The sequence below is a fragment of the Sparus aurata genome, chromosome 16 (assembly GCF_900880675.1).
Source record: "Sparus aurata chromosome 16, fSpaAur1.1, whole genome shotgun sequence".
Taxonomy (NCBI): domain Eukaryota; kingdom Metazoa; phylum Chordata; class Actinopteri; order Spariformes; family Sparidae; genus Sparus; species Sparus aurata.
Window position 1 is genome coordinate 20,210,902 of NC_044202.1, and position 24,762 is coordinate 20,235,663.

A 24,762-nucleotide genomic window follows, 5' to 3' on the forward strand; every position below is an offset into this window, starting at 1 on the left:
TGCAAACACTAAGCTTAGCCTTGGCTTGGTTCGTCAGACATCTGTTCATAGACATATCTACAGTAGCTTTTAGTATCTATTTTGCAGAGACAAGGAGAAGATAACTTGCAGAGCACTGTCACTATCAATATCCAGACTTTAATGTCTGAACAAAACACAAATGACCTGCTATAGTTTGGAGACATAATGTCCTGGAAGAATCATATTTGATCCCCAACAGATACAAACTCAAGACATATTTTGTATTTCCATAACTGGATAAACAAGCTGTTCACAGAGGAAAATATGGTCCTCAGAACATTGTTTTCAAGCTAGAAAGGTGGCAGGGTCCGCCAAATATAGACAAATTAAAACCGTATGAAAATGTGTTGTCAGTCAGTTTGACCTTTTAAGGTCAGTTTGTCTATTTAGTTTATACAGTCATGTGTAATATTCATGTGTATTCAGTACATATGAATATTATTTTGTTTAGACAAAAAAAATTCTCTCCTGATAGAATTACTTTCAACTTACCAAATTACTTTAGTTAAGGTTTTGAAACTGCCATCACAAAGTCCTGACCTTAATCCACGATGCTACCAAATACTGACTTTTCACATTCTTGGAATGGAATTTGACTAGGGTCTATGTAAACTACCGACATCAATATAATAATATATAATATATACAGAAACTTTAAGTCAATGTTAGTAGGTAACGTTAAAGAGTAAGTAAAAGTAAAAATGGTTCATGGTATTTTCTGCAAGTTAACAACCAACCACAGACAATCTGCTTCCTGTTTAAAAGATGTACATTTTCAGGATGGAGATTATTTCTGTAACTCTGCTTAAGCACACTTCTGGATGGAGACTGTTTGTGTTTTTTAGTAAAAATGAGTACTGCTTATGTTGATGGCCTTCATACATAAAATCAGGAAATGTGCCTTTAAAGCTGTAGTCTGTAACTATTTTTTTGATATGTATGCTAAAATTGTCTTTATGATCTGACAGTAGAATATGATTCAGGTCAGCTATGTAAAGATGCCCTGTCTGTGGCTCCACCTTGTGGACGTAATTTGATTTGCAAGAATCCATCGCTCCCGGGTGAACACAGCTAATCAGAGCCATGTGGAGTGTCTGAGAACTGTCAATTGTTCTCGTTCACACACTGCTGGCAGCCCCCCTCCCTCGTGCAGCATGTACTGAGCAGTGCCCCTCTCCTGCACAGGCGCAGTGCCTGCTCTTGTCTGGTCAGATATGTTCAAGCCCAAACTGTAAACAATGGCGGAGAACAGACAACAACAGAGCCGAAAAAATGCCCCACCATCGCCCACGTCAAAGAGAAGAAATATATGTTTGATATATGTTTCATTCTATTTTTTATCCACAAGGCTATGGTGGTGTGTTTACAGTAATACTCACAATAGCGCATTTGGCCGTGTGATGTTGCAGTCGAGCTACGTAGCTTGTTAGCTTGCATGCCAACTCCGATGTTTAGCTTTGTCTTTATGACTGCTGGTTAGCAAAAGTGTCTTTCAAGTGCCTGGGCACTCATAACATTAGTTTGTGTTCAGTACAATCTGAAGTGGTTTAGAGAAATAACGTTACTCATGCTTCAGAAAGGTAGCATGGCGTTGCAACAGATAATGATTACCTGGTAACTCCGTCTACCGCAATGAGTGGAATATAGTTTGTTACTCTTGATATCTACAGTGAACGGCATGAGGCACTCGTCATTGTAATTTAGTTGTGTTGGTCAGAAAGAGAACAATTGGGGCTTATGTTTTTTTTGTTATTTTGAATGCTCCTTCTAGGTTATCTGGCGTCCTCTGTTACCGTGGTTACAAGCCTGCTGTGCGCAGCAGGCTCCTCTGTGGGAGGGGCTTTGAAGGCAGGGCTGCAGCGCAGCAGAAAGGAAGAAGGAGGGAGCTGGGAGCTGTATCATTCAAATATTCGGACTTAGTCCACTTTTTTCTCAAAACTCCAGACTGCAGCTTTAAAAGAAATAAAATTTTTTAAATTGAAATAGGAAAACCTGTTCAAATGATTTGTTTTTAAATACCAAAAATTACAGAACAGAACTTTGTCTAAAATTGAATGGTAATATTTTTATTAAGTTAGGAAATCAACACATTTAAGAAATTTAATTATATACACTGGTTCTACTGTATGGATTAAAAAAAGACAAAAATAAGCTCGACACACCAAGCAAGTACATGTTATAGACTTTGCATTTCACATACCCATAAATAGTGATCTTGGTTCAAATTATAATTACAAGTTCATGTCGTCATCATCATGACTGAGTGGTCAATGTGCCGTAACTTCCCCGTATTAATTTGTTCACAATAAAAAAACAAAAAAACAAAAAAACAAATCATGAACACTGTCACTGGACTGTCTTTAATATCTTTAAACTACGCTATAAAATACATAAAGCATATCTTCCATGTGTTCCATGGGAAACAAAGAAAAGGCAATGGTTTAAGAAATCATTTCTCATGAAATATTGCTAAGCCTTAAAATATACTTTCAAACAATCTCAGTAAGGTCATGTACAACGGGAAAAGAGGCTGGTTTTAACCATTAAAGCAGTAAAATAATACCAACATCGTCTACTTTGTTCAAAATATACAGAAAATAACATTGGTGCAAAATGCTTCAGGCAGTTGCTTGTGGCTGAGTGCCACAGTAAACAACTATACCAAATTTCACAGGGTGCAGCAGGTAAAATGTTGACAAATGTGTTGTACAGTAGTGGCCATTGTAATACAGTAAATTACAGTGTTTGTGACCTGCGGAGGACTTCTGCACAGCTTTGATTGCAGTGGTATGTATGAGTGGTCCTCAGTGTTCCTCTTTGTCTCTGCCTTTCTTGTCCTTCTCATCCTGCAGCGCGGTGCCCAGCTTCTTGATGAGCACTGACAGCACCTTGTCCAGCGGGTCCATCACGCCCCTCTGCAGCCACTTGGGTATCGTGGTCCTGGCATGGTGGAAGCCCAGCTTCTGCAAGATGTAATCTACACCCACCGGGTCGATCTTACGCCCTGTCCAGGAGATAAGCCTGAAAGAAAAGGAAATGTTTCATTTTGTCAGTGCAAAATTTCTTTCACACACACTGCATGCTAAAATTATATTATATGACAGTTATTTCAACTCATATTTCAAGAACAGAAATTAAACTCATTTTCCTCATTCTTTCCAAACATCCTCAATAAACGTGATAGAATATAACTCAATTGCAATTACTCAAATACTGTACTTTGATATTTGACGTATTTATTTGAGTATTTTTATTTTGTGGTATTTTGTACTTTTACTTCTACCGCATGGAGGAAAATATTGTGATTTTTACTCCACTACATTATTTTAACTATAGTTAGTTAGTTACTTACTATTAATGTTTTATTACTGCTAGGGAAACAGCTTACTGAATAGCTGTCACACACTATTTACAGTTTAAAACTTCAGAGGAAGTCGTGGCAAAAATTTTATGAAAACAGCTTGAAGTGGGACTGAAGTGTGTCCTTTATGCTGTTCTCAAGTCTCCTGATTTTATAAGAAATATCAAAAAAAGCATTGAAATATATATATTCCTACTATAGCAGATTTTTGTAGGGGTCTTCAGTGTTTTTCAAGCCAAAGATCCCAGATAGAGATGGAGACGAGACCCTCTACTACAAATATTGTAAGAAAAAAAAAAAAAAAGCCACTCATTAGCAAAGGGGAGGAGGGCTCTCTGCTTCAGCTGTGTGCTTGCAGGCAAGTGGTATTAGAGACAGTAAATGCAGATAACTTTGCATTTACCATCTGGCAGGGCTTTGAAGCTGAACTTGCCATTCAAAAATCTCTTTTCTTTATCAATATCTGCTCAAGAAGGTTTGTTTCTGCTTGCCATCCACAATGCTACTACTGCATCGCTTCCTGATTTCCTAAACTATGGTGCGGATCAAGGCTCATAACATGTGTGCGTTAATTGTGAATCAAAAAAACTGCATTTAGAGGAATGTGCCCTAGTGCGTCATTAGCGCGTTAACTTTGGCAGCCCTAATAATTATGCATGACAGCCTTGAATGTTTGGTCCGTGTGTCACTCTGTATGTGTTTTTCTGGTGTGGCCACAAGGTCACATAAGTCTTACACAGTGTCACAAATGCTCTTTTCAATTTTGTCCTCTGCCGGTTCTGAATAAGCACTGTGACTAAATCAGACTCCGTCGTGTGAAAGGTTGTGCATCTGAAACTACTTGAAATATGGAGCAGAGCAGACCTGAGAGTTGGCTCCAAGTGCCAGGTGTTGCACATGAACTCCCTCCAGTCCACCGTGGTGTAGTTGATGCCGTCGTCCTTATCTTTGTCTGAGGAACTTTCGTCATGTAGGGCTGTGGGGCTCTTCTGGCCCGGACGAGCCACGAACACCCGCGGGGCAAAGAGGGCTAAAGTAACACAGGAAAAAAGTGGGACAATAAGGATGTCGCTCTGCTTGCTTCACTGCTCACATGTTTTCTTTTTAACATGGCAAACACAATCAACACCACCCATAAGTGGAACAAAAAAAAAAAAAAAAAAAAAAACATTCATTACATCCCTGAAAGCACAGTCCCCATCCTGACGGTAAAGCTTTAGACTCTATTGACATTCACATCTACCCTTCTTTAATTAATCTGGATTGATCAAACTCCACTCGCCTCTTTTCACTTTCTATTCAGCAGCAGAGTCAACAGAACAAAATCACAGCACTATTTGAATTGTCATGAAGAATGTGAAGTTGCTTGCATTAAGAGTGCCAATTAAAATTTCAATCTAAACGCTGCCTGCACTGGGCTGCCTGACCTGCCTGCTGTGCGTGAAAAAAAAAAAACTCGGCCTCCTACGTTATATGCTACTCTACAGAAATGTGTCAGACGGCATATAAACAGCTTCACAGGTACGGGCAGACAGACATGGTTCAGCTTGTTATTTCTGCTTTGATAGTTCGAAGTCCATTTTCAATTCTCTCCACTAACTGCAAGCATTTAAGGAATGAATAATTGAACAAAAACCTTTCTCCTTCTCCTTCAGGTAAGCAGAAACCAGGTCATGAAGAAACATAATGAGCTCGGCATCCATGGTGACACAGATGTGGTCTGTGAATTCTGTCACCACACTGCACTCCACTTTGGGTTTGCTGTCTGAGTCTGTAACAAATAAAAACAATTGAATTAGGTTTTAAAGAGTTCAAATATATATATATATATACACTTCTATACCATTGTTGGACTCCCACCGGGAAGTTAAGAAAAGAAAGATTGAAACTGAAGGGAGGGTTCTGGCAGAATTTGAGGGTGGAGTTGAGGAGAACACAGGCAGTTAACACAGTTTATTTTTGCACTGTTAATATATGTACATATTATGCACATATGATTCTATTTCTGCTCTAGCTCTTCTTCTTAGAATTGGGACACAGTGAACACAGACATACTGTGTGTATCCTTGAGGTTAAAGAAAATTTGTTATAAAACACTCAAAAGGCAATATCAATATTTTAAATTGTGAACATTGTTTTCATCCATTGTTTGTTTATCTGTGAGGTTGCCACTGCGCTCTGACCAACTGGTGCATTATCCTTGATCAATGTATCCATATAAAGAAAACAGGGTCGCATTCAGGGATATGTGTTTTAATGAGTTTACCTATCACAATATTCCATCCACTTTACTGCCACGGTCTGTGTATCTTGCACTGATTTCATACCATGCCACTGATTGACAGAGAACAGGAACTCACTCATAAAAATATCACTCCATAGTGCTACCAGTGGTTGAAAACTCCAAATGGTCCCTTTAAACCAGATTGAACAACAGAAAATGTTTTTTGTTGCAAAAATAAAACATTACTGACCCTAAGAACAGTGACCGAAAAGACTTTCCAGCCCCACCTGTTAAAGAAGGTTCATCAGGATCTTGAACATGGATGGACTTGAAGTCCAGTTGCATTCTGGGAAGAGCAAAGATGGTCTCTGTTTCATGGTTGTAGCTGGAGGAACTGCGGAAGCTGCTGAGCAGGCTTGAGCTCTTGGCAGCCGCTCCACTGTCTTGGTTGTTGGCTTCCACATTCCTGAGCAAATTCAGCTCTGAAACAAGAGATAAGACCAGTCAAAACGCGTTGGAGCAGAAGGTCATGTTCTTACTCCTCTGCTTTTCTGCTTTGTTCAATTCTATCTGCACCCATTTTACATTTAAGATAAGCGGGAGCAGATGAAAAGAAAGGCAGACAGAAATCTTTTACAAAAAAGCTCTTCTTTTAGTCAGAGCTGTCTAAACTTAGGCAAAGTCTGAAATTTAAAAAGATACGACAATGAAGCAACCATTTACACTCAGCTGCCATTTTATCAAATACACCTAACTAAAATGACTATCGTACAAAAGTTTTCAATTTTTATTTTTGTTGAAACCCACTTAGAGAGGTGTTGATTGAACTGCCTAGAAATGACCTGGAATTTCACATGAAGAGGTGTACAGATTTAAAGTTTTGAGAAAAAGACGGCGTCCTGACATCGTGACACAAAATAAATGGTTTTCATTTGGTAAGAATAAAAAAGTTTAACCTTCATTTCTCATGGCAGTGACGTAGTTGAACCATTCTTTGACTGTGGCAACTCCATGTGGGGGGTTTTCATGCCGCCGCCGAGTTATTTTGGTGATGGTGGCCATTGGGCTTTCAAGTGCTCCGCAGGGTTTGGTCACCATCGTGTTATGACCAAGATGGAAATCCAGTGTCTGAACAATGTAGGTTGAATCATCTTTGGAGCCTGGATGTGACAGGAACACTTTTAGTACCCGTTGTTATTTAAAAATGTGTATAATTTTTCACTTCCTTTCACACAATAAACCTCCTAGTGCCTGAAATTAATGTTTTGTCTCACCGTCCTCCCAGATCTTCTGTGCCTCTGTCCAGAAGGCGATGTTCGGCTCTTCCAGGTGGAATAGTGCCCATGACTTGGAGCGGAAGTTGGGCCCGTGGAAGCAAGCCAGCGTCATGTGATTGCCATGGAGGCTCATTGAACCGCCCAGCTGAACGGCATCCTCGGGCAGGGGCATCTGGAAGAGGGAAATGTGACAGCCGGCGATGACCTTCAGCACCCCGGGCCAGTGGCGGTGATGGGCTGCATCCATGTCTGTGACACAAAGACAAGCAGGGGTTGATTGTAAGCAGACAAATCAATCCTGACTTCAACACAAGCCATGTTGTTGGCAGGATCCGATTTTCAAATCCTTATTTAACCTTTTAAAATGTATGCTGCTTGTGCTTTTTGTTTGCTTGGTATTATCTCATGAACATGCTTGATTACATTCAGCTGTTGAAGCACCCTGACAACTGTTTGATGTAGGGGTATACAAATTAAGCTTATTAGAATAACAGGTCATTTCACTTTCTATGACCAGCACAGCTTCCTAAGACACTTGCTGTGTAACAGTCTGCATTAAATATTTCACTTACAAAGCTCTGCGCCTCCTTTCTCAGTGTTGATGACAGGGGTTTTGGGGGGCAGATAGGGGCCAGGACCCCAGGTGGAGAGGGCCCGCTTGCTTGTGTCGAATTGCTGAGTGAAAAACTCCTGCAGCTTCATGCCGATCTTGATGAGGTCTGGTGTGGTGGAGCGTGAAATGATCACCTGGAAAATGTCCCACTGCAAGTCCCCGTGGATGAAGATCTCACTAGAAGGACAGGGGGAGCAGAGATGGGGAGAGAAAAGGTGAAAAACAGGGAGATTGAGGATTACAACGGTTTGACACTGCTGTATCTGGAAAAACCACACAGTAAAAATCTGTATAATTTTGTTACAACGGCAAAGGGGCATATTAAGCTTCTGCGGACATCATTTCACACCTTTTCTCCGATAGACTGGTGTCAACAGTGCACAGGTTGACCTTCCACTCATCCTGCAGCTGCAGGTCAGCATTGCTGAAAACTCCCATCAGGATGCTAGAGCCCATGTAGTCCACACGGGCCTCTGTCGACCCCATGGTGATCTGGATCTTATGGCTTGGTTGCTGGTTGGGGTGTTCGGAGATGTGGGCTATAAAAATGACAGTTACTGGTTAGGACTGTGGTGCCAACTGGCCATTAACGCAGTATGTCCTCAGTTCCAGGATATATATATATATATATATATATATATACTATACGTACGTACGTACGTACGTACGTACATACTATATACACACACACACACACACACACACACACACACACACATTAATAATTAAAATAAACACAAAAGTATATATAAATAGTAAGTATCAAAAAGAGTAAATGTGTTTTAAAATCTGTATTTTGTCACTGTACGGCTCCCAGTGTTGTTTAAGAACTCTGCAGTAAACTCTGGCTCAGATCTACATCCACAGTTTGCTCTCTACTAGAACAAGAGCTACCTATAAGTTGTGGTAAAACACCAGATTCCTGAAAAGTTGAGGCTTTGTTTACTTACAGACCATCTCCAGGGTGTTCACGTCTATATTGCCTCCTACCACTCCACCCTTGGAGTCAAGCTTGGAGCGGCCAAGGCCGACAGACATGCTGATCTCCCGGTCCCGGTTGCTGCCCACAGACAGTCGGCCCTGACTCTTGAGCCCGCTGGTCGTCCAGCTGCAGGGGCAAACACAACTGTGAGTGCTGCTGAATAATGTAGGAGAACTTTCTATGAAACATAAATTACTCTCATTGTCAGAACTTCCCCAGTAATAAACACAGGTAGAGGTGAAGCTAGCTGCCGCACAAATGTCCTGAATGTCCAGTCTTCTAGTAGAGTGTACACACAGGCCTGCTGGAGGTTGTGAGCTTCCACTAGTTAAATTTTAGGTCAATTTTGAGAATCAGACATGTCCATCTAACTTTAGACAACTTGTATTGGCAGAGTAACAATTAATCTTCAGCAGAGAGTCCACAAGCAATTAGCTTAATTTAGCATCTCAAATCAGAAAAAAAAAGGTAGTATTTGTCTTCAACCTGCTGGCATGTGGATTTTTTTAATCTATCAACAGAGCCAGGCTAGCTATTTCACCCTGTTTCCAGTCTTCATGCTAAGCTTAAATAAGCAGTTGTTGACTTTAGCTTCATATACAGCATATAGACATGAGAGGCTGTTGATCTTCTCATCTGACTCTCACGCATATCTCCACAAATTGTTTAACTGTTCCTTTAAAACTATATGTAATGGGTATACAAGTATCAACATTAAAAGGTGGAGAAGCTGTGACCACTCACGTATTGTTTCCCATGACGTTACTCATGTTCATTTGGACGGTAAGCTGTTTCAAGTTGATGGCGAACACCACCAGTGTCTCCCACGGCGATCCCTGCTGACCTGCTGCCTTACCGTTCTTACTGAAGGAAGGAGTGGATGTTTTTGTCACCGAATCTGGAGGAGAATCAACAAACATTGGGTAAAAGGCAGTCGAGGACTGACTGGCATCTTGCATCTGAATTAGAATTCTATTTACGTCTTGGGAACTACGAGGGATGTTTGAGTTTCATGGAAATTGAAAAGAAATGGCAAAGAGTAAACTACCTCTCCGTGGAGCAGAGGAATCAGACACGCTCCTAGTGCGCCCGGGTGCAGGGGACTTGAGGTGGCCCATGCCGCCCGGGGACATGTTGCTCCCAGCAGAGTGCTCTGAGAAGACGTTGGGGGATTGGGGCATGTGCTGAGTCCCCATGCTGCCATCCCAGGTCCTCCAGTAGGCTTTACGGCTGGACTCGGGGGACAGGTGTTGGGTGATGTTTTCCGCAGAGTCAGGGGTAGCAGGGCCAGAGGCTGAAGCAAGGTCAAGGTTGAGAGTTGTAATTGGACTTTTTTTTTTTTTTTTAAATGTCAACAAGGAGCAGCAGGAGGAAATGTTGGCTGACAGTAGGTCAGGAAGATGGGATATTAAAAATGTACACAAGCTGACCCCGTAGAGATGAGCAGATAGACAAACATGAATCTCCTCAATGTGCATATATTAGTTTTTCCAGACCTGCCAACCTTGTCAAAATATTTTGAGTACCACTTGTGTTGTGCGGCTTTTTTTCGCAGACTTTTGCAACTCCATTGCTTTGCACGCAGAAATTTCCCCATTCACTGGCTGGAAATCGGTTATAAAAAAACAATAAAACCTATATTTTAAATGTTTTTTGCCCTCTACATGGCGTCGACAGTCTGCAAAACACACACACACACACACACACACTTGTTCATAGTTCTTATTTTGACTAGTTAAGTGACAGACATTTTTTACAATTTGACCTGACTCCAAAATATCATGTGCACTGCACTGGACATTTTAATATTGAACACTAAAACTAAAACGTTGCACTAGCTTTCATTATATGATATGTGTGCTTATACAAGCTGATAGCCACAAGTTAACTGCATTGATTATTTCAATACTTATTTAATCAAAATTCATCCAAAATTATTTTAATATATATTTAATTAAAATGGTAATAATTTATTTTGTATATTGCAATAGATGTTTTTGTTTTCAAGAATGTAATAATTAAATTGGCTTACAGTACATATGCACACATCACCGGGGCTAATTTATATATTACCTGCAGCTCCCTGGTGGCTTATGTCCACATCATAATTGCACACTGTGCAAAATGCATGATGAGGAACTTTAGAGGGTCACAAGCATGGCCACTGTTCTTGATATTTATTCAAAAACTTCTGGGGGACATGGACCCTCTTCTTTTTGGCAGGTCTGCTGCCCTGTCCCTCCCTGTCATCTCCCTCATCTGCCATGGCAGTGGTTGCAAAACTTGCTGTAAAAGATTTGTTGGCTACATGTTTAAACTGTATAAATAATCACATTCCTCCTTATATACAGGCCTGCTCTATCTGCAATGGATATATATAAAGGCTAAAATACACACACACACACACACAGATGCACCGCTGCCTCTTCTTTCTCTTTTTTCTTTGACGATGCATTGGGGTCATTAGGGGAACATGATCGATAGATTTGCTAAGAAAAAACACCTCGCAAATCTTTTTTTCTTTTTCTTTTTTTCACTTAGACTTCGGCTCGAATGTTTCCACAGTGAAAGTAATGTTACGCGTAACGATTCACATTTACCAAAAGCTGGCAGGTCCGCTGACACACACACACACACACACACACACACACACTTTACCTTTTTAAGCGCCAACTGCAGCAAGTGGGGAACGGAGGACGGAGAGGGAGGCAGAGGGCACGAGGAGGCAGGGAGGAGGGGGGCGGGGATGTTACGCTATAGGTTCGGTAGACTCGTTATTCTCCGCTTTTCTACAATGATTGGCTGAAACTGCTTTACCACGCTGCTGCATCGTGTTGTCAGACATTAGTACCGCACGTGCACATTTGCCACAGAACTCCCGTGTCCGCAGCTTTTTGCGTAGTTTAGAGGGGCGAGTCGTACCAGCGTATTTAGATGTCAAATTGCGTACTTGCTACGCAAAATGGGTACAGGTTGGCAGGTCTGGTTTTTCCATGAATCCTTTTGTTGATTTTTTTTTCTTCTTAAACTCAAGGTTGTAAACAATTGTGAATTGTTGTAGCAATTGCTCGCATAAAAAGTTAATAATCAACAGACAGAAAGTAGTCAACACACACGCATGTAGGCAATATGACTGAGTTTACCACTACTACTGGTGTGAGCTTGTGTTGCTATGGAAACACACACACACACACACACTTTATAGCTACTGTCTGGGAAAATGTCTGTTAGAAAGCATGGCAAACCAAACAAAGACTGAATGTGTTGAATCTGACCAAACATTCTCCAACAAACACAGACAATCATGGCAAAAAAAAACAAACATCTATGTTTGTTGGAAAATGTTTGACTGATGTGACATGAGATTATTGCACATCAAAGCGAGTAGTGATTCCCCCCAGTGGTGTGAGTGGTCAACTGGTCACCTGGCAGGTTGATTGTCTGGTCTCCCAAGAAGAGGCGCCGGGCAATACTACGACGGTACCAGGCTCTGGGGAAGGCCAGGATCTCGCTCAGTCGTCTCATGTCGTACTTGAAGGAGGCCGAGCCAATGTCACACACGGCTAAGGAAGAGAATATAACATTTGTTCAGATGAGACACACCCTTAAAAAGGTTTTACAGATTGAGCATACTGGCAGCATTAGTCCTTAAAACAAACATACGAGTGAAAAAGATATAAAGGTTAGAAAGGTGTTCTTTTCATCTATCATGCCACCAGGTCTCATTTCTATACTTGGACCGACACAATCAATTCAGACTTCTTATGTCTAATATAATGAACCTTCACACTTAATAGGATATTTCTCTAAGGACTGAATTAAAAAAATGACAATATGGCTGCAACTAAGTATCATTTTCACTGTCAATTGGTCTATCGATTATTTTCTCGATTAACTGATTAGTTGATGTCAAAAAATGGGGAAAATGGCCACCGGCGTTTTCCAAAACCAGAGATGACATACTCAAATGTCTTGTTTTGTCACTAAATACACTTTACAATACAGCAAGAAACTGAACCATAAACAATAAGTATGATCTATTGTACTAACAGAGAAATGCCCTCTCCTGGAGCTGAGGACATACCTGAGATGTTGATGAGGGTGGTGTCCATTTTTCCACCTTTGGCAGGAATGAAGCTTTCAATAAAGGTGGGGCCTCCGCTCCGCCTCATCCTGGATAAACTGACCTTCACAAACTCCAGGTTAATACTCAGCGAGTCTTTTCTTCCTGTTACAGAAGACGGCTCCTCATCAACTGTACCTTCCGGAAAAAGGTAATTAAACTTTAATTTCCATCCTTGTAGCCAAGATCATACATTGATAACAAGTGGCATGAAATAATACTGTAGGTCTGTCAGCATAGAGCATCAAGTCATGGTTATCTAGATGCTAGTGGGCATCTAGATAACCATGACTTGATGCACACTTGTACATGATTCTTTTTTTCCAGCAATCATATCCACAGTAAAGGAGGAAAATAAGTAGTTAATCAGCAGAAACAGTACAAACTGCCCATCCTTTATAATAAGAATAATACAACAAGTTTTTCCTTTCCATTTCCATACCTAACGGCCCTGGGCCCGGAGGCAGGCCTGTGACAGCAGATTTCTGCTTTCCGGCGCCGTAGGGGTGGAAGACGTAGAGGGAGAAGTCAGACATGCAGGCAGTGAAGCTGAGCCCCGAGGAGGTACTGGGGGGGGAAGTGAGGTCGGACTGGCTGCTGCTGTGGCGGCTCCTGCCCAGAGGGCTCCCAAGCAACGGGGATGCTGAAAGGAGGAAGAGGAAGGTGGGAAAACACAGGGGAAAAAAAAAACAAGCAGTCACATACAATAGGCATTAATTAACTTAAATGTGATCACCACAATTTAAAGGTCCAACCCCCCATCTATGACTCACATTTTCACAACGAAAAGGAATAACCTACAGATTAGAATGAACAGTCTGCCTTTAAGTCAAAAATGTAACTGTATACTATAACAGAATATTATACTTTGCCATTTCTCTTTGGCTTTTGGAGCAAATTGTACATTTATTGCTAACAGTTACGCTCACTGTGTTTTATATAATACTTTGACTGCAAATGTTGTGTTCTCAATCATTCCCTGCAGACCTTTGCTGGGAGGCAGTTTGGGGACGTGTTGCCCAGGTGGAGTGGAGGATGGGTGAGAGCCATCAGTAGGATGGGCTCCCGTTGGAGTCTCCAGTTCTCCGCGGTTAGAAGAGAAGACAAGGTCCAAAGAGGGCAGTTTGAGCATACACTCCACCCTGGACATCGGCAGGCAGCTGAAGCGGATCTGAGAGGGCTACAAACACACGATAGCAATGGTAAGAATCGCGTAATGTGAATACTGTAGTTTTGGGCTACATTGTAAATACAGATAAGATCCCTTGTAAGGTCTTTGTGCGAACTGCAGCTAATGCAAAATCAGCCATGTCGTGGCATCTTTACTTACAACATCTTAGTCTTTCCTACTCTGGGGTACATAAGCTTAGAACTTCTTTTTAAATACAAACATTTAAAATGATCAATTATCTCATCAGCCATGAGAAGCCAGTAATTATCAGTTATCTTGTATCACTTATTTTAGTAAAAAAAAAAGTATTACAGTGGAGTTGTCAGTACCTGGACTCTGACGTACACAACCACATCAACAGGGAAGGAGGAGTATGCTGATGTGGACGAGGAAACCAGAGAGGTGGTGGATTCCTCCAGCTGCTCCGTATCAAACTGACCCATGTCGTCCTCTTGGGAAGCCATAGCTGATGGAAAAAACACAAACACATGAAGAGTACGCATTAATATATTGTATTACCAGAGAAGACGGTTCATCAAGTTCAGTAGGCACAACAAACACACCTGCGTAGTTCCTTTCTACTGGAGTGATAGGAATGGTCTCCAGTGCTTTTTCCAGGAAGTCCAGCAGACAGGGGCTGATGACCATTTCCTCTGGTAGAGTCTGGAGGGCCACCCAGGCATACAGCTTGGCCGTCTTTACTCCTCCACTGCCTTTACCTTTGGCTGCAACGACAGATGGGAGTATAATTCATCTGTGACCTGGACTGTGTGTCACCACCCCTGTTAAAAGTTCGTCTCTAAAACAATTTTTTTATAAAAATGGTCTTTGGTGTCTTCCTGTCTGCAGCACACAACAATATGCATGAGCTGTTTGATCAACGGCATGGTCTGGTTCCATGTTTTTTTAAATTAAGGATGAAATCACATGCATTTGATTCAGCGGCTCCATGTGTGGATGTAAATCATCTGCTCAGAGAGGCGTGGTACACTAATGTCAGTTGTTACAAATGGTGCTAGGGCATGCAATTCAAAATGAGGCAATGCTCAGTACCTGATGGAATAGGTGGGGGCAGGGGAGGTAGGAGCGAGTTAGTCTTGTTTTGGACAGCATTGGGAGGATTGGGAGGGCAGCAATCTTTCATACCATACAGCTTGGACTCTTTGGAGAGAGTGCGAGGGAGAGAGGATCCACGTGAGGCATTGGGCGACTCTGTCTTCAGTGTCTTGGAGTTATAGTGCAACTGGGGAAAGAAAAATAACAAATCATTATTCAAGACCTTTCTGTTTTTGCATACCTTTGTGTTTTGGCTTTATTGAGCTGTCATATTTAACAGAATTGTCAAGTTTTACACATTGTCCAAATCAGCTCAACATCTGTTAATTGTGTACATCACTGTTAATTGTGTACACGTTACAGTGGGGGATATTAACCCACAAAGCAAACAAAAACAAAATCTCAACACAGAAACTTTAACACATTTCTTTGGATTGTGCTAGAAATAATACGTTATAATAATATGTTCTGTTTATGAGTTATGGAGTCCACGGGCATTTTTCTTTGCCAGGAATTTAGTTTTTTGGCAAAACATGATATGCGTCATGGCAGTTCCTGTCCCGACTCATAAATAGGCCTAAAATCAGCCTAAATATAATCTTTGCCATCTCTGCGTATCTTTTTTTTTGGCACTACAATAAACTTTGACTGACTTCTTTTCTCTGATTTGAGCTCAGATTTCCTGTGCCTCTGAGTCAAACATCTAACCCCATCCCACTGAGACAGCACCTGCTGGAGCAAGTAGCCTCATTCACATTGCCCTTTGAGTGCAGGGATCCTGCGGCAATTTTCCGCACCCTGCTCTGTGTGAAAGTCTCAGATGCGGCAAGGGGTGACATTTCTCTGCGGCGCTGATGCACCTCTGGAGGTAGTATCAGAGCCGCAACATTGGCGAACCGAACCCGTGTGAGGGGATAAGCCGGCTGCGTGTATCGAGGGCATGTCGATCGAATAGTCTGATAACTACACAGGTCCTTCACTCAACAAAATAAAAAGGAATGTCCCACAAAGCAACGTTACAGGACCAACCAAAAGTAACGTAGTAACTTGGCAACTTCTATGAGGAAAAAAATACAGCAGCAGTGTCTGTCCTCCTGCCTGTCCTGCCGACTCTTCGTCACATTCCTGCCCCAAAAACAGCATGTGTCACTTGCAAAAAACTTTAACTTTAAAATTCAGTAAAATATTTCTGATCTCTGGTGAGAGTAATGCATGCGTGATGCACTAGCCTGCTGAGTCGGGCAATGATACAGAAGCAACCACCTGCTCATCTGGAGCAATAATCATTCATATGCATAAACCGATGGAAGAGCCACTGGGATCAATTTGGGGTTAAATATCTTGCCCAAGGATACTTTAAAATGTAGACTGTAGGGATCTGGAATCGAACCGTCCAATTGGTGGGCGACTTTTCAAAAGCCGCCCCAATAAATGCATATTTTACGTGATGTTTTTCAATAGAAACATTTTTTTGTCTAGTGTGAAAGAGGCATCACACTCTATGTCACCAACAACAACTGTGGATGAGAACTGATCGATATACAAGGAGAGTATGAGCAATGTGCCCACAAATCAACAAAGAAAAGAACAAAAAATTTAAATGCTGAGGCAGACGCTGACCTTAACGTCTACTCCTGGAATATAGAAGACTGTGGTCTCCATGTCATTGGATTTGGTCTGCAGGGACGAGGGACATTTCTTGCCCGCTAGGAGATGGGTGGTGGAGGTGTAGGTGGGCTGCAGCTTCTTCTTTTTGGGGGGAGACTCCTGGTCCAGACTCCTGAGGCTGCGCTCACAACTCCTGTAAAACCCACAGGGATAAGAAAGTTTCATTCCGTGCTTTCACAGACAAAGTTTAATTCCTGCAAATCAGTGTGGATTTCATAATATAGAGTTTAATTTGACTCTACATGATTCACATGTAAAGAGCCTTTTAATCACACCTCCTGAGGGAAATGTCCTCATGTTCTGGCTGCTGAGTGGTGGGGTGAAGGACACACTTCCCACTGTCGATCTCCACACGGACATCAAGTTCAAAGTCAATGTTTCTTTCAGTAGTCGGACCACTGAAGCCACGGCCGGCGGGTGTGCTCGGCCAGCGCTCGCTGAACAGCTGACTCACAGCGGAGAACCCAGAGGGCTTTCTGTGAGAGGCTTGACTGAGGAGAAAAGAAGAAAGGGAATGTTTAGTGAATGCTGTAGATTGCCTAGCTTTACTTATAGTAGAGAAAATAAATCATAAAAGAAAAGCTTAACTTTGCTTCCTTTCATCTAAAGTGCATCAGAATGTTTGAGCAGGACAACCAAACAAAACAAAAAGACGACTCACAAGGGCCTGCGGTAACTCTGTGGTCTCTCGCGTTCAAACTCGTCCTCCTTTTCAGAGTCTTCAGAGGAGGAAGAGGATAAGTCGTCACGCCTCATATCATCGTGCTGGAAGGGAAGAATGGGTGAGAAGACAGCAGGGGTGATGGGGGCATTGAAAGCCGAGTGCTGGTCCTCGCTAACGGATGGAGAATGGAGATGATAGGGGTGATGATGATGGGATGGCTCGTCGATGGTAACTGACAACAGGTCCACCTCTGTCTCCTCAGGAAACTTCAGAGAAGGACAGAGAGACAAACTCACACAAGGGGACAGTTTTCATGTTCCCATAAAGCTCTTCCTACTTAATAACATGATGTCGATGTCTTCAGTAGGAAGTTAGCCATGGAATCAAAACTGTGAAGGAGATAGTGTTCTGTTGATTGGACCATGATGATCACACAGCATTTTCTCTTTTTTTAAGTCTTTACTTAATGGCTGAAATGAAATCTCACAGCACAGTCTAGATGTCGAGTTTCCTGATCAACAACAGAACGCTACCAGCCATCAACTGATCTCAGATGAGCTGAGAGTTCATGCACTTTCTTTGAGGAGAAATGAAAGACAGACAGCCTGAAACTAGGAAGAAGATGAAAACGAGAAGGTGAAACACTCTCAAGAGGGCAAAAATGGAAAAATGCCCGAGCCTTGCTTCCTTAAAGACAGCTGGAAATAAGCAGAAATCTCAACAGTACCAACGGATCCCAGAGGAAGCTACTTGACTGCTGTCTAATATTGATAGAAATGTTGTAAATGTTCGCTGACTGCATCTGAGACTAATCAGGATAAAGATCTGTTCCAGAGTCATCGCAACAACAACATTTGTCTTTATGTCAAGTTTTGTTGTTTTCTTTTACTGACCACTACAAGTCTCTAAATGCAACAATGTTATGATGGACAAACAAGTGTTTTAATAAGTCAGAGGCAAAGTGGGTGGTTAAGGCCAAATGACCAGGGAAGGGAGCCATAAGTGGAGCATGTAACCCTAAGTGAAGTCAGTCTGGGCTTGTCATTGTTAAAGAGTGAATACTGGAGGCTTTGTGCAGTGGAAAAAGATCTAATCATTCAGCAGGAAAATACCCCTGTACATAGATTAAATTATGGGGCAAATAAAGTCAGCAAAGCATTTGTAGATATATATAGTAATAACCTTAACAACCCCTAACAACCCAGACCATTGCTAGGAAAAGTAGAGATTTCGTCACTGTTATTTACACAGCCAAAATCACTTTAGCTGCTAACCAAAAGCGGTAGCACGCACTCTGTCTGAAGTGGGTGGCCTTGCTCAAGGTTGCAAATTAATTTGAAATCTTGCAGCTTCTGGACACTTGGAGAAGGCCAGCCAGTCTACGTCAGTTGTTTAAGAGTTTGCTGCAACACTGCTTTGCTGTCAAGCTCCAAAAGTGTTTTGTCGACTACAAAATGTCCCCAAATTTCCCATGGCAAGAGGATGAGTAGACAAAGACTGAATTTTCATTTTGAACTTGATGAACAAATAGGTGTTGTGGCAAAAATGCTTATCCCATTAATTTTGAGTGTGGGTAAAATGTTTAGTCTCTAGTACTGTGGACCACAGTGGCTGTTGAAATAAACATTTGGATAAACACAACATCATGCTGCTGTGTTCAATCACATAAGGAGCTGATCAAGCTAGCTGGTCAAACTAAATACTACTTTTACTAAATACATAAAAAGACCCAACAACATAGCCCAATAATATGAAACTTATGTTATAATAGAAGTTCTACGGCTATTCTTATAAACACTAGTTTACATGACACATTTGGTGTCAGGGTGAAACATAAAATGATTTCTCGACACATGCACAAACATTCAGAGGTTTGCCAAATTGCTCTGAGTTTTTATAATGTTGCTTGGTGCCTCAAAAGACATTATGCTGCCAGCAGACTGCACCAGCAGGGGAGGAGAAATACTCTGATGGAGGAAGCCTCTCTGGAGTCGGAAACTGGGAGCTACCCAAGTGGAGTTCATGGACCAAGCGATGATACTCTCTCTCAGTTCTTCCCACATCACCAAATGACCCTGCGCTAAGCACCGCAATGCCTGATATGGTCTTACAGGCAAAGTCTTTTTCAGACTTTCAAGGAGAGACAGAATTAAATGTCAATTAGGTGTGGAATGTGAAGTGTCAAATGTGTCTAATTAGTCTACCTTAAACTTCTTTCGTTATAGTAATAAGACCAAGTAATTCAATATCATATTTAATTTATAATCTTAGCCTAAACTTAAGTTGATCTAATATGTAAGAGTGAGAGAGGAAACAGAATTGTGATCAGCAGTTCAAGGGCAAAATTTATCAAGCTTGAAGAAAAGTTGATTTTGATTTTAATGCAGTTTCAAGACAGGATGAGAATGTGCGACTAAGGATTGATTAAACTATTAAACTGTATTTATAGGTGAGTCTTAGTTTTGTGTAAGAAAAATAATTTCTCAAATCATGCCTGGGTCAGGATCAGGGACAAATTTCTATCTCATATCTCTAATGGAATGACACTTTTAATTATACGACTGTAGAATAAATATATGAATTTGGTCCCACATTACTTAAATACTCTGATTCAAGTGAGGACAGAGCAGGATTACTGTAAATTCTTATGAAAATAAATACAACATTATTCAACATAACATTAGTGTATATGTAGTTAGCATCCTGTTTTGACTGTGCATGTTTAAAGAGCGATCAGCGCAGTCAAAATGATCACAGAGGAGAAGAGGAAACAGAGGTAATTGTTGGTGTTGGTTAGGTATTTTAATTTGTTAATGGAATCTTTTCAACCATATACCTTGAATACCTCTCCTGGACTGACTGGTGCAAATGCAGAGTCCAAGGCCTGATTATTTATCTTCAAATGAACAAAAGAGTTATTCAAAATGAGCTCATCAATAATGAAATCCTTGGGAGATCCCTCCCATGACCACATGACATGAGTCGCAGTATCATGTGTAGTATTGAGAACAATTACAGTGACAAAAATATAGAAATGGAGGATGACATGATGACCTGTCAACATAAAACCACACCAAGCTAAACATACCTATTTTATTATTGTCTTATCGATTTGGTTAAAATAAATGTGTCAAGAGTAATGTTGAAATCAAATCAGTAAAAAGCTAAAATGTGTTAAGGTGTTTACTCAATTTTGTCAGCGTATAAGTTATTTTTTTAAATAAATTTACCGCATCCTGGATGTTGAAGGTGACACGGGGTCCGGGAGAGGACGCATCCACACGCATATCTGGCAAATCATCCACATCCCCTATTCTGGAACTATGAACACAGCAAAGTGACACAAAAAAATTGCATGTGACACATAAATACAAATACTTAAAATGAAGAATATCGACACCTTATTGTATGATTCAGGAAATTATAACTTCACACCTATTAATTTAAGTACCAACTGTTACCCATCAGATTCACTCCACTTACTCTGACTAATTTATCTTCCGCAGAGTTAATGTTTTTTCACTGTCACAGTCAAAGTGCGTCAACTGTTATAATATCATTAAACCGGAGATATCTGCATTATAACTATAAACAAATGAGATTACCACATTCTCTCCTCACTCTACATTCTAATCTCTGAGTCACTGCATTCTGTTTGCAAGTAGGTTAATGGGGAATGTGTTTCAAATATTACTTAATTACTTACAATAAATGCTGCATGAAGCATTCCTCACAGTATAATTTTCATTACAATAACATGATACGAGGAAAAACTGCTTATTCTTTTTTTTCACCTCTGTCTCTCCATTCTTTTCAGGGGGGGTCGGCCTGCTGCCGCCGAGATGCTCTTGGAGCGGTTGTAGCTCGGTTTGTAGCCAAGACCCCACTTATCCTTTAGAGAAGCCGCCTGGTGATGAACAAACACAAAAGCACACACATGTTTCATAAAAGTCCACATCATAGTTTGTCAGAGTAATAGTTAACTTCTTTGGCAACTAAAGTGCTAGTTGGGGTGATGAATATAGGAGCATTCACCCTCATGCTGGAGCGACGCAGTTTCTTCCGGACGTCTCTTCTGATGTCGTTAACGGCCACAGACTCGAGCTGCTGATAGCGCTGGATCTCCTGATTGATAGTTCCTTCACTGGCTCCCAATTTTCTGTGGTTAAAAGATAGACAAGAGTGAATACACAACATTTCTTTACTGGCAGAACAATTTAGACTTCTTAAATGTAAGGATTAGCTGTCGTCTTTCTTGCTCTTGTTTTTCTTTGTCATTCATGATAGTAAATGGGATGATGAATCTATGAGTTTACAACTGTTGGCTGGACAAAAGATGCTAATTGAAGATTTGGTATTTTCACATTTTATAGATTAAATAATTAATTGTGAAAATAATCTGAAGAATATTCAATGATTAAAATAATTGTTAGTTGCAGCCTAAATCTAGATCCATCAATATCACATCTGACAGGATCAGAACCAACAAATGACTAAGCGGAATCTTACTTGAGGTCGTCGATAACCTTGGCTTGTTCGTTCAGCTCTCTGATATCCACCACCCTTTTGGTGAACTTCCTCCCACGAGCGTCAGTCACTTGGTTGCCCATCAGCATCTGCCGTCTAGGGTCAATGGTCTCCTGTTTGGCCAAAGCCCAAACACATTTTTAAAGAAAAAATTGATCATAAAATTAAAACAAAACTACTTATTTAACCCAAAATTAATTTATTCCACCAAGCAGCCACTGTCGAATGCATCCTTCCCAAAGCTACTTGATTAAAGTTATTTCAAGTTATTTTTCAATCAGAATAGGTTATATGTAGTGCGATCCAAACACCAGGTATCCTCTTATTATTTTTTTCAAATCACAAAACAGGCGACAACACCATCACCATTCCACTCAAAGTGCAAGAGGAGGAAGATTTTAAAAAACCTTGATTTTTTGCATTCCACCCATCACTGAAGGTCCTTGCGAAGAGCAGTGAAAGCAAATGCTAAGGGATACTGTTTTCCATCATCATGCTATTCATTCAAAGCGTAAAACAGCATTGCTCAGCCTTTTTCAATCCACAACCTTAATTTGTATATGTAGAGGTGACCGAGATGTAATGCCATCTTGCAAGTGATTTTGTCAGCCCAGAAAAATTTATTACTGTGGGTTGCTACATACACAAGACCAGGAGAGAGGTCTTTGGGACCTGGCACTGCCCGCAGGGAGGCGAGGCGATGGACAGTTTAAGAAGTCAGCTGGGACAGACACACTCTGAGGCCTGGGGCTGAGGCCCAGGATGTGGTTTACCAGACGCTTCCTTAAAGTCAGCCGAGGGCTGAACTGGCTTTCTGGACTCTGTGAACAATGGCAGGGACAGGTGGATGGACAGGTGGAAGAATGGACTACCTGCTAAAACTTCACGGTTAATCAGCTGTGAATTCTTCAAATGTATTGAAGAGATTTTAAAGGAATAGTTAAACATTTTTGTAAATATGCTTATTCGCTGTCTTGCAGAGAGCTACATAAGATGATTGATGACATGATGACACAACTCTCAAATAAGTGAAAAAACCAAAGAGCCAAAAAAACAATTTGCAGTTCTACGAAGGGTTAGGTGCCAGGCTAATTATTTTTTCTTTCTTTTTTTTTTTCTTCCTACTTCCAAATCTACAGAAAGTAAACATGTAACTGACCATGTGTACAGTGGCAGACATGGTGTCGGCTTCGTCCTCATCTGAAAGGTCTGCCATGTTTACAGAGTTCAGGTCTGCAATGTCGTCGGTGTCCTCCTCGCCCGTCAGTGACGTAAGCGTGTTTCCCAGTGCATTGAGGCGCTTGCCAATGTTGGGATCCATGTGAACATCAATACCGCACATTTTCCAAAGCACATTCAGAGTCCAGGTACCAGCACTACTGCTCTCTGTTTTGGAGGAGGAGGGGGAAAGAAAAAATAGCAGGGGAGGAATTAAGGCAAAATAATATTATCAGAGAGTTGTGTTTCATGCTTATTGATCTATATTTGAGGTGGACTGGTAAAAACGACTTGCCTGCAGAGGGTTGCCCTGTAGTCCTAGAACATACTTCATATGTACCATCGGGGACTACACCTGTATACAGACCACACACAGGCAACAGCCAGTCAATAATTTAGAAGACCTGTATGAATAGAAATCCAGTCAACTGAATTCAGGTCGTTAATCACATGATAATAGGCCCATACAGTGCATCATTTAAAATATTTCTGTTTTACATGTTTGTTGAGCATCTCTGAGACTCAGCTGAACAGATTACGTCACCCACAAGCATTCATGACCAGATCCCCTCGGATTTCAGGCTTCCAGTCGTCCCAGGAGGTCTCAAAGCCCTCGGCGAAGCGGATGCAGAAATTCTTGAAGTGGCCTTTGCTTACTAGGGATTCCGAAGAGCAGGCGGTGATCAGCGTGCTCTCGATGGTTAGGACCAGAGCTGAGCCGGTGTCAAAATCTATGCTGTGGTTTGCCTGGCAGAGGGGCAGGGAGAGGGGTTATCCAGGCCTCAAGCGAAGGAGAAGTACATGGAAAAAGAACCCACTTCCAATTGTTTGGAAAAGACAAAACCAACTTGTAACACTTCATTCTACAGGACTGTATATCTTCTTTATCAGCCAACTTGAATTATGATCAGTTACTGCAGATTACTTATGATCATCACATTATAGTTTTTCAAAAAAAGGTATGCTTTGTGCCGTAATTATGAACCCATGAGTGAAATGTTACAAAGCTTTTCAGGTTACGTTTCATTGCAGGATTTAAAAAAAATATATATAAATCGCCTGGAATCACCTGAATTTCTGTCTTAACTCTTCACTGGTCCTAAAATAGGGGTCTGATTATTATTCCAATCATAACAGGAGGAAGGTTATGTTCTCCTCGTAATAACCACTGATCTTCTATTATTTTGACTTGGAACCAAAATCAGACCACAAATTGTGGAGTGATTACTGCAGGAATCCAGGTAATTTCCACTTGTTTCGTGTTTAAGGAGTGTGTAATTAGAATATCTAGTATTGTGTAAATGTCACACTTTTTCATGGCTAGCCTCCTTCCATTTCAGCAAGACATAAGCAAAACTCTGGACACCAATTTAAACAGAGGCATAACCTCCGTTTAGTATGAAGAAATCACACATGCCCAAACACCTCAGACACCCGCTCAAGCTTCATTAGTTGTTATGCCAGCTTTGTGTGGGGAAACGTCATTGTTACAATGTGGTGAGACCTGCCATTTTTAAACAAAAGACCACTTATAATGCAGTGTACTTGTGTCATGAAAGAGTATGTATCACAGTAACTCATAGTCCCACAACAAGCAATCACAGGAGGTGTAATAAATTGCAGGTTACTTTTCGTGCTTTTTTATGGCGGCCTACTGATGTGCTGGCCCCAGCTTCAGAGTGGATGCCCTCCGTAACTGGTGCTTGTCCTCTCTATGGAAATAAGTGTGACATAGCAGCTGGTATATGTAGCCTCTATGGACATGTTGAAAGTATAACAAGTGACATCCAATGTTTCCCCTTAACGTCTCTACTAGTGTGTAGGGGTGGTATGCATATCTTGACAGAAAAATAAAAT

At 41.2% G+C, this 24,762-nt stretch overlaps 1 protein-coding gene across 10 annotated transcripts in view; it reads right to left on the bottom strand.

Annotated features, from left to right (window-relative positions):
- Positions 1-2,066: 2,066 nt before the first annotated feature.
- The window catches only part of kiaa1109 (KIAA1109 ortholog), a 76,428-nt gene continuing 53,732 nt past the window's right edge, over positions 2,067-24,762 (bottom strand). For 4 of the 10 annotated variants that reach the window (XM_030443533.1, XM_030443542.1, XM_030443535.1 and 1 more), the window contains 30 exons: positions 24,534-24,617; positions 23,454-23,652; positions 23,201-23,260; positions 22,847-23,073; positions 21,670-21,800; positions 21,196-21,319; positions 20,955-21,067; positions 20,391-20,481; positions 19,997-20,056; positions 17,158-17,426; positions 16,772-16,987; positions 16,449-16,629; positions 14,826-15,015; positions 14,336-14,497; positions 14,102-14,238; positions 13,589-13,781; positions 13,044-13,244; positions 12,563-12,739; positions 11,904-12,041; positions 9,527-9,772; positions 9,223-9,376; positions 8,447-8,604; positions 7,846-8,035; positions 7,456-7,673; positions 6,881-7,132; positions 6,563-6,766; positions 5,894-6,088; positions 5,019-5,153; positions 4,247-4,412; positions 2,067-3,042 (listed from right to left, as the gene is read on the bottom strand). In XM_030443533.1, coding sequence (XP_030299393.1) covers positions 2,826-3,042; positions 4,247-4,412; positions 5,019-5,153; positions 5,894-6,088; positions 6,563-6,766; positions 6,881-7,132; positions 7,456-7,673; positions 7,846-8,035; positions 8,447-8,604; positions 9,223-9,376; positions 9,527-9,772; positions 11,904-12,041; positions 12,563-12,739; positions 13,044-13,244; positions 13,589-13,781; positions 14,102-14,238; positions 14,336-14,497; positions 14,826-15,015; positions 16,449-16,629; positions 16,772-16,987; positions 17,158-17,426; positions 19,997-20,056; positions 20,391-20,481; positions 20,955-21,067; positions 21,196-21,319; positions 21,670-21,800; positions 22,847-23,073; positions 23,201-23,260; positions 23,454-23,652; positions 24,534-24,617 — 5,088 coding nt within the window. In that variant the 3' untranslated portion in view covers positions 2,067-2,825. The remainder of the gene's footprint in view (positions 3,043-4,246; positions 4,413-5,018; positions 5,154-5,893; positions 6,089-6,562; positions 6,767-6,880; positions 7,133-7,455; positions 7,674-7,845; positions 8,036-8,446; positions 8,605-9,222; positions 9,377-9,526; positions 9,773-11,903; positions 12,042-12,562; positions 12,740-13,043; positions 13,245-13,588; positions 13,782-14,101; positions 14,239-14,335; positions 14,498-14,825; positions 15,016-16,448; positions 16,630-16,771; positions 16,988-17,157; positions 17,427-19,996; positions 20,057-20,390; positions 20,482-20,954; positions 21,068-21,195; positions 21,320-21,669; positions 21,801-22,846; positions 23,074-23,200; positions 23,261-23,453; positions 23,653-24,533; positions 24,618-24,762) is intronic. The other 6 variants (XM_030443540.1, XM_030443534.1, XM_030443537.1 and 3 more) reach the window with 6 other exon arrangements.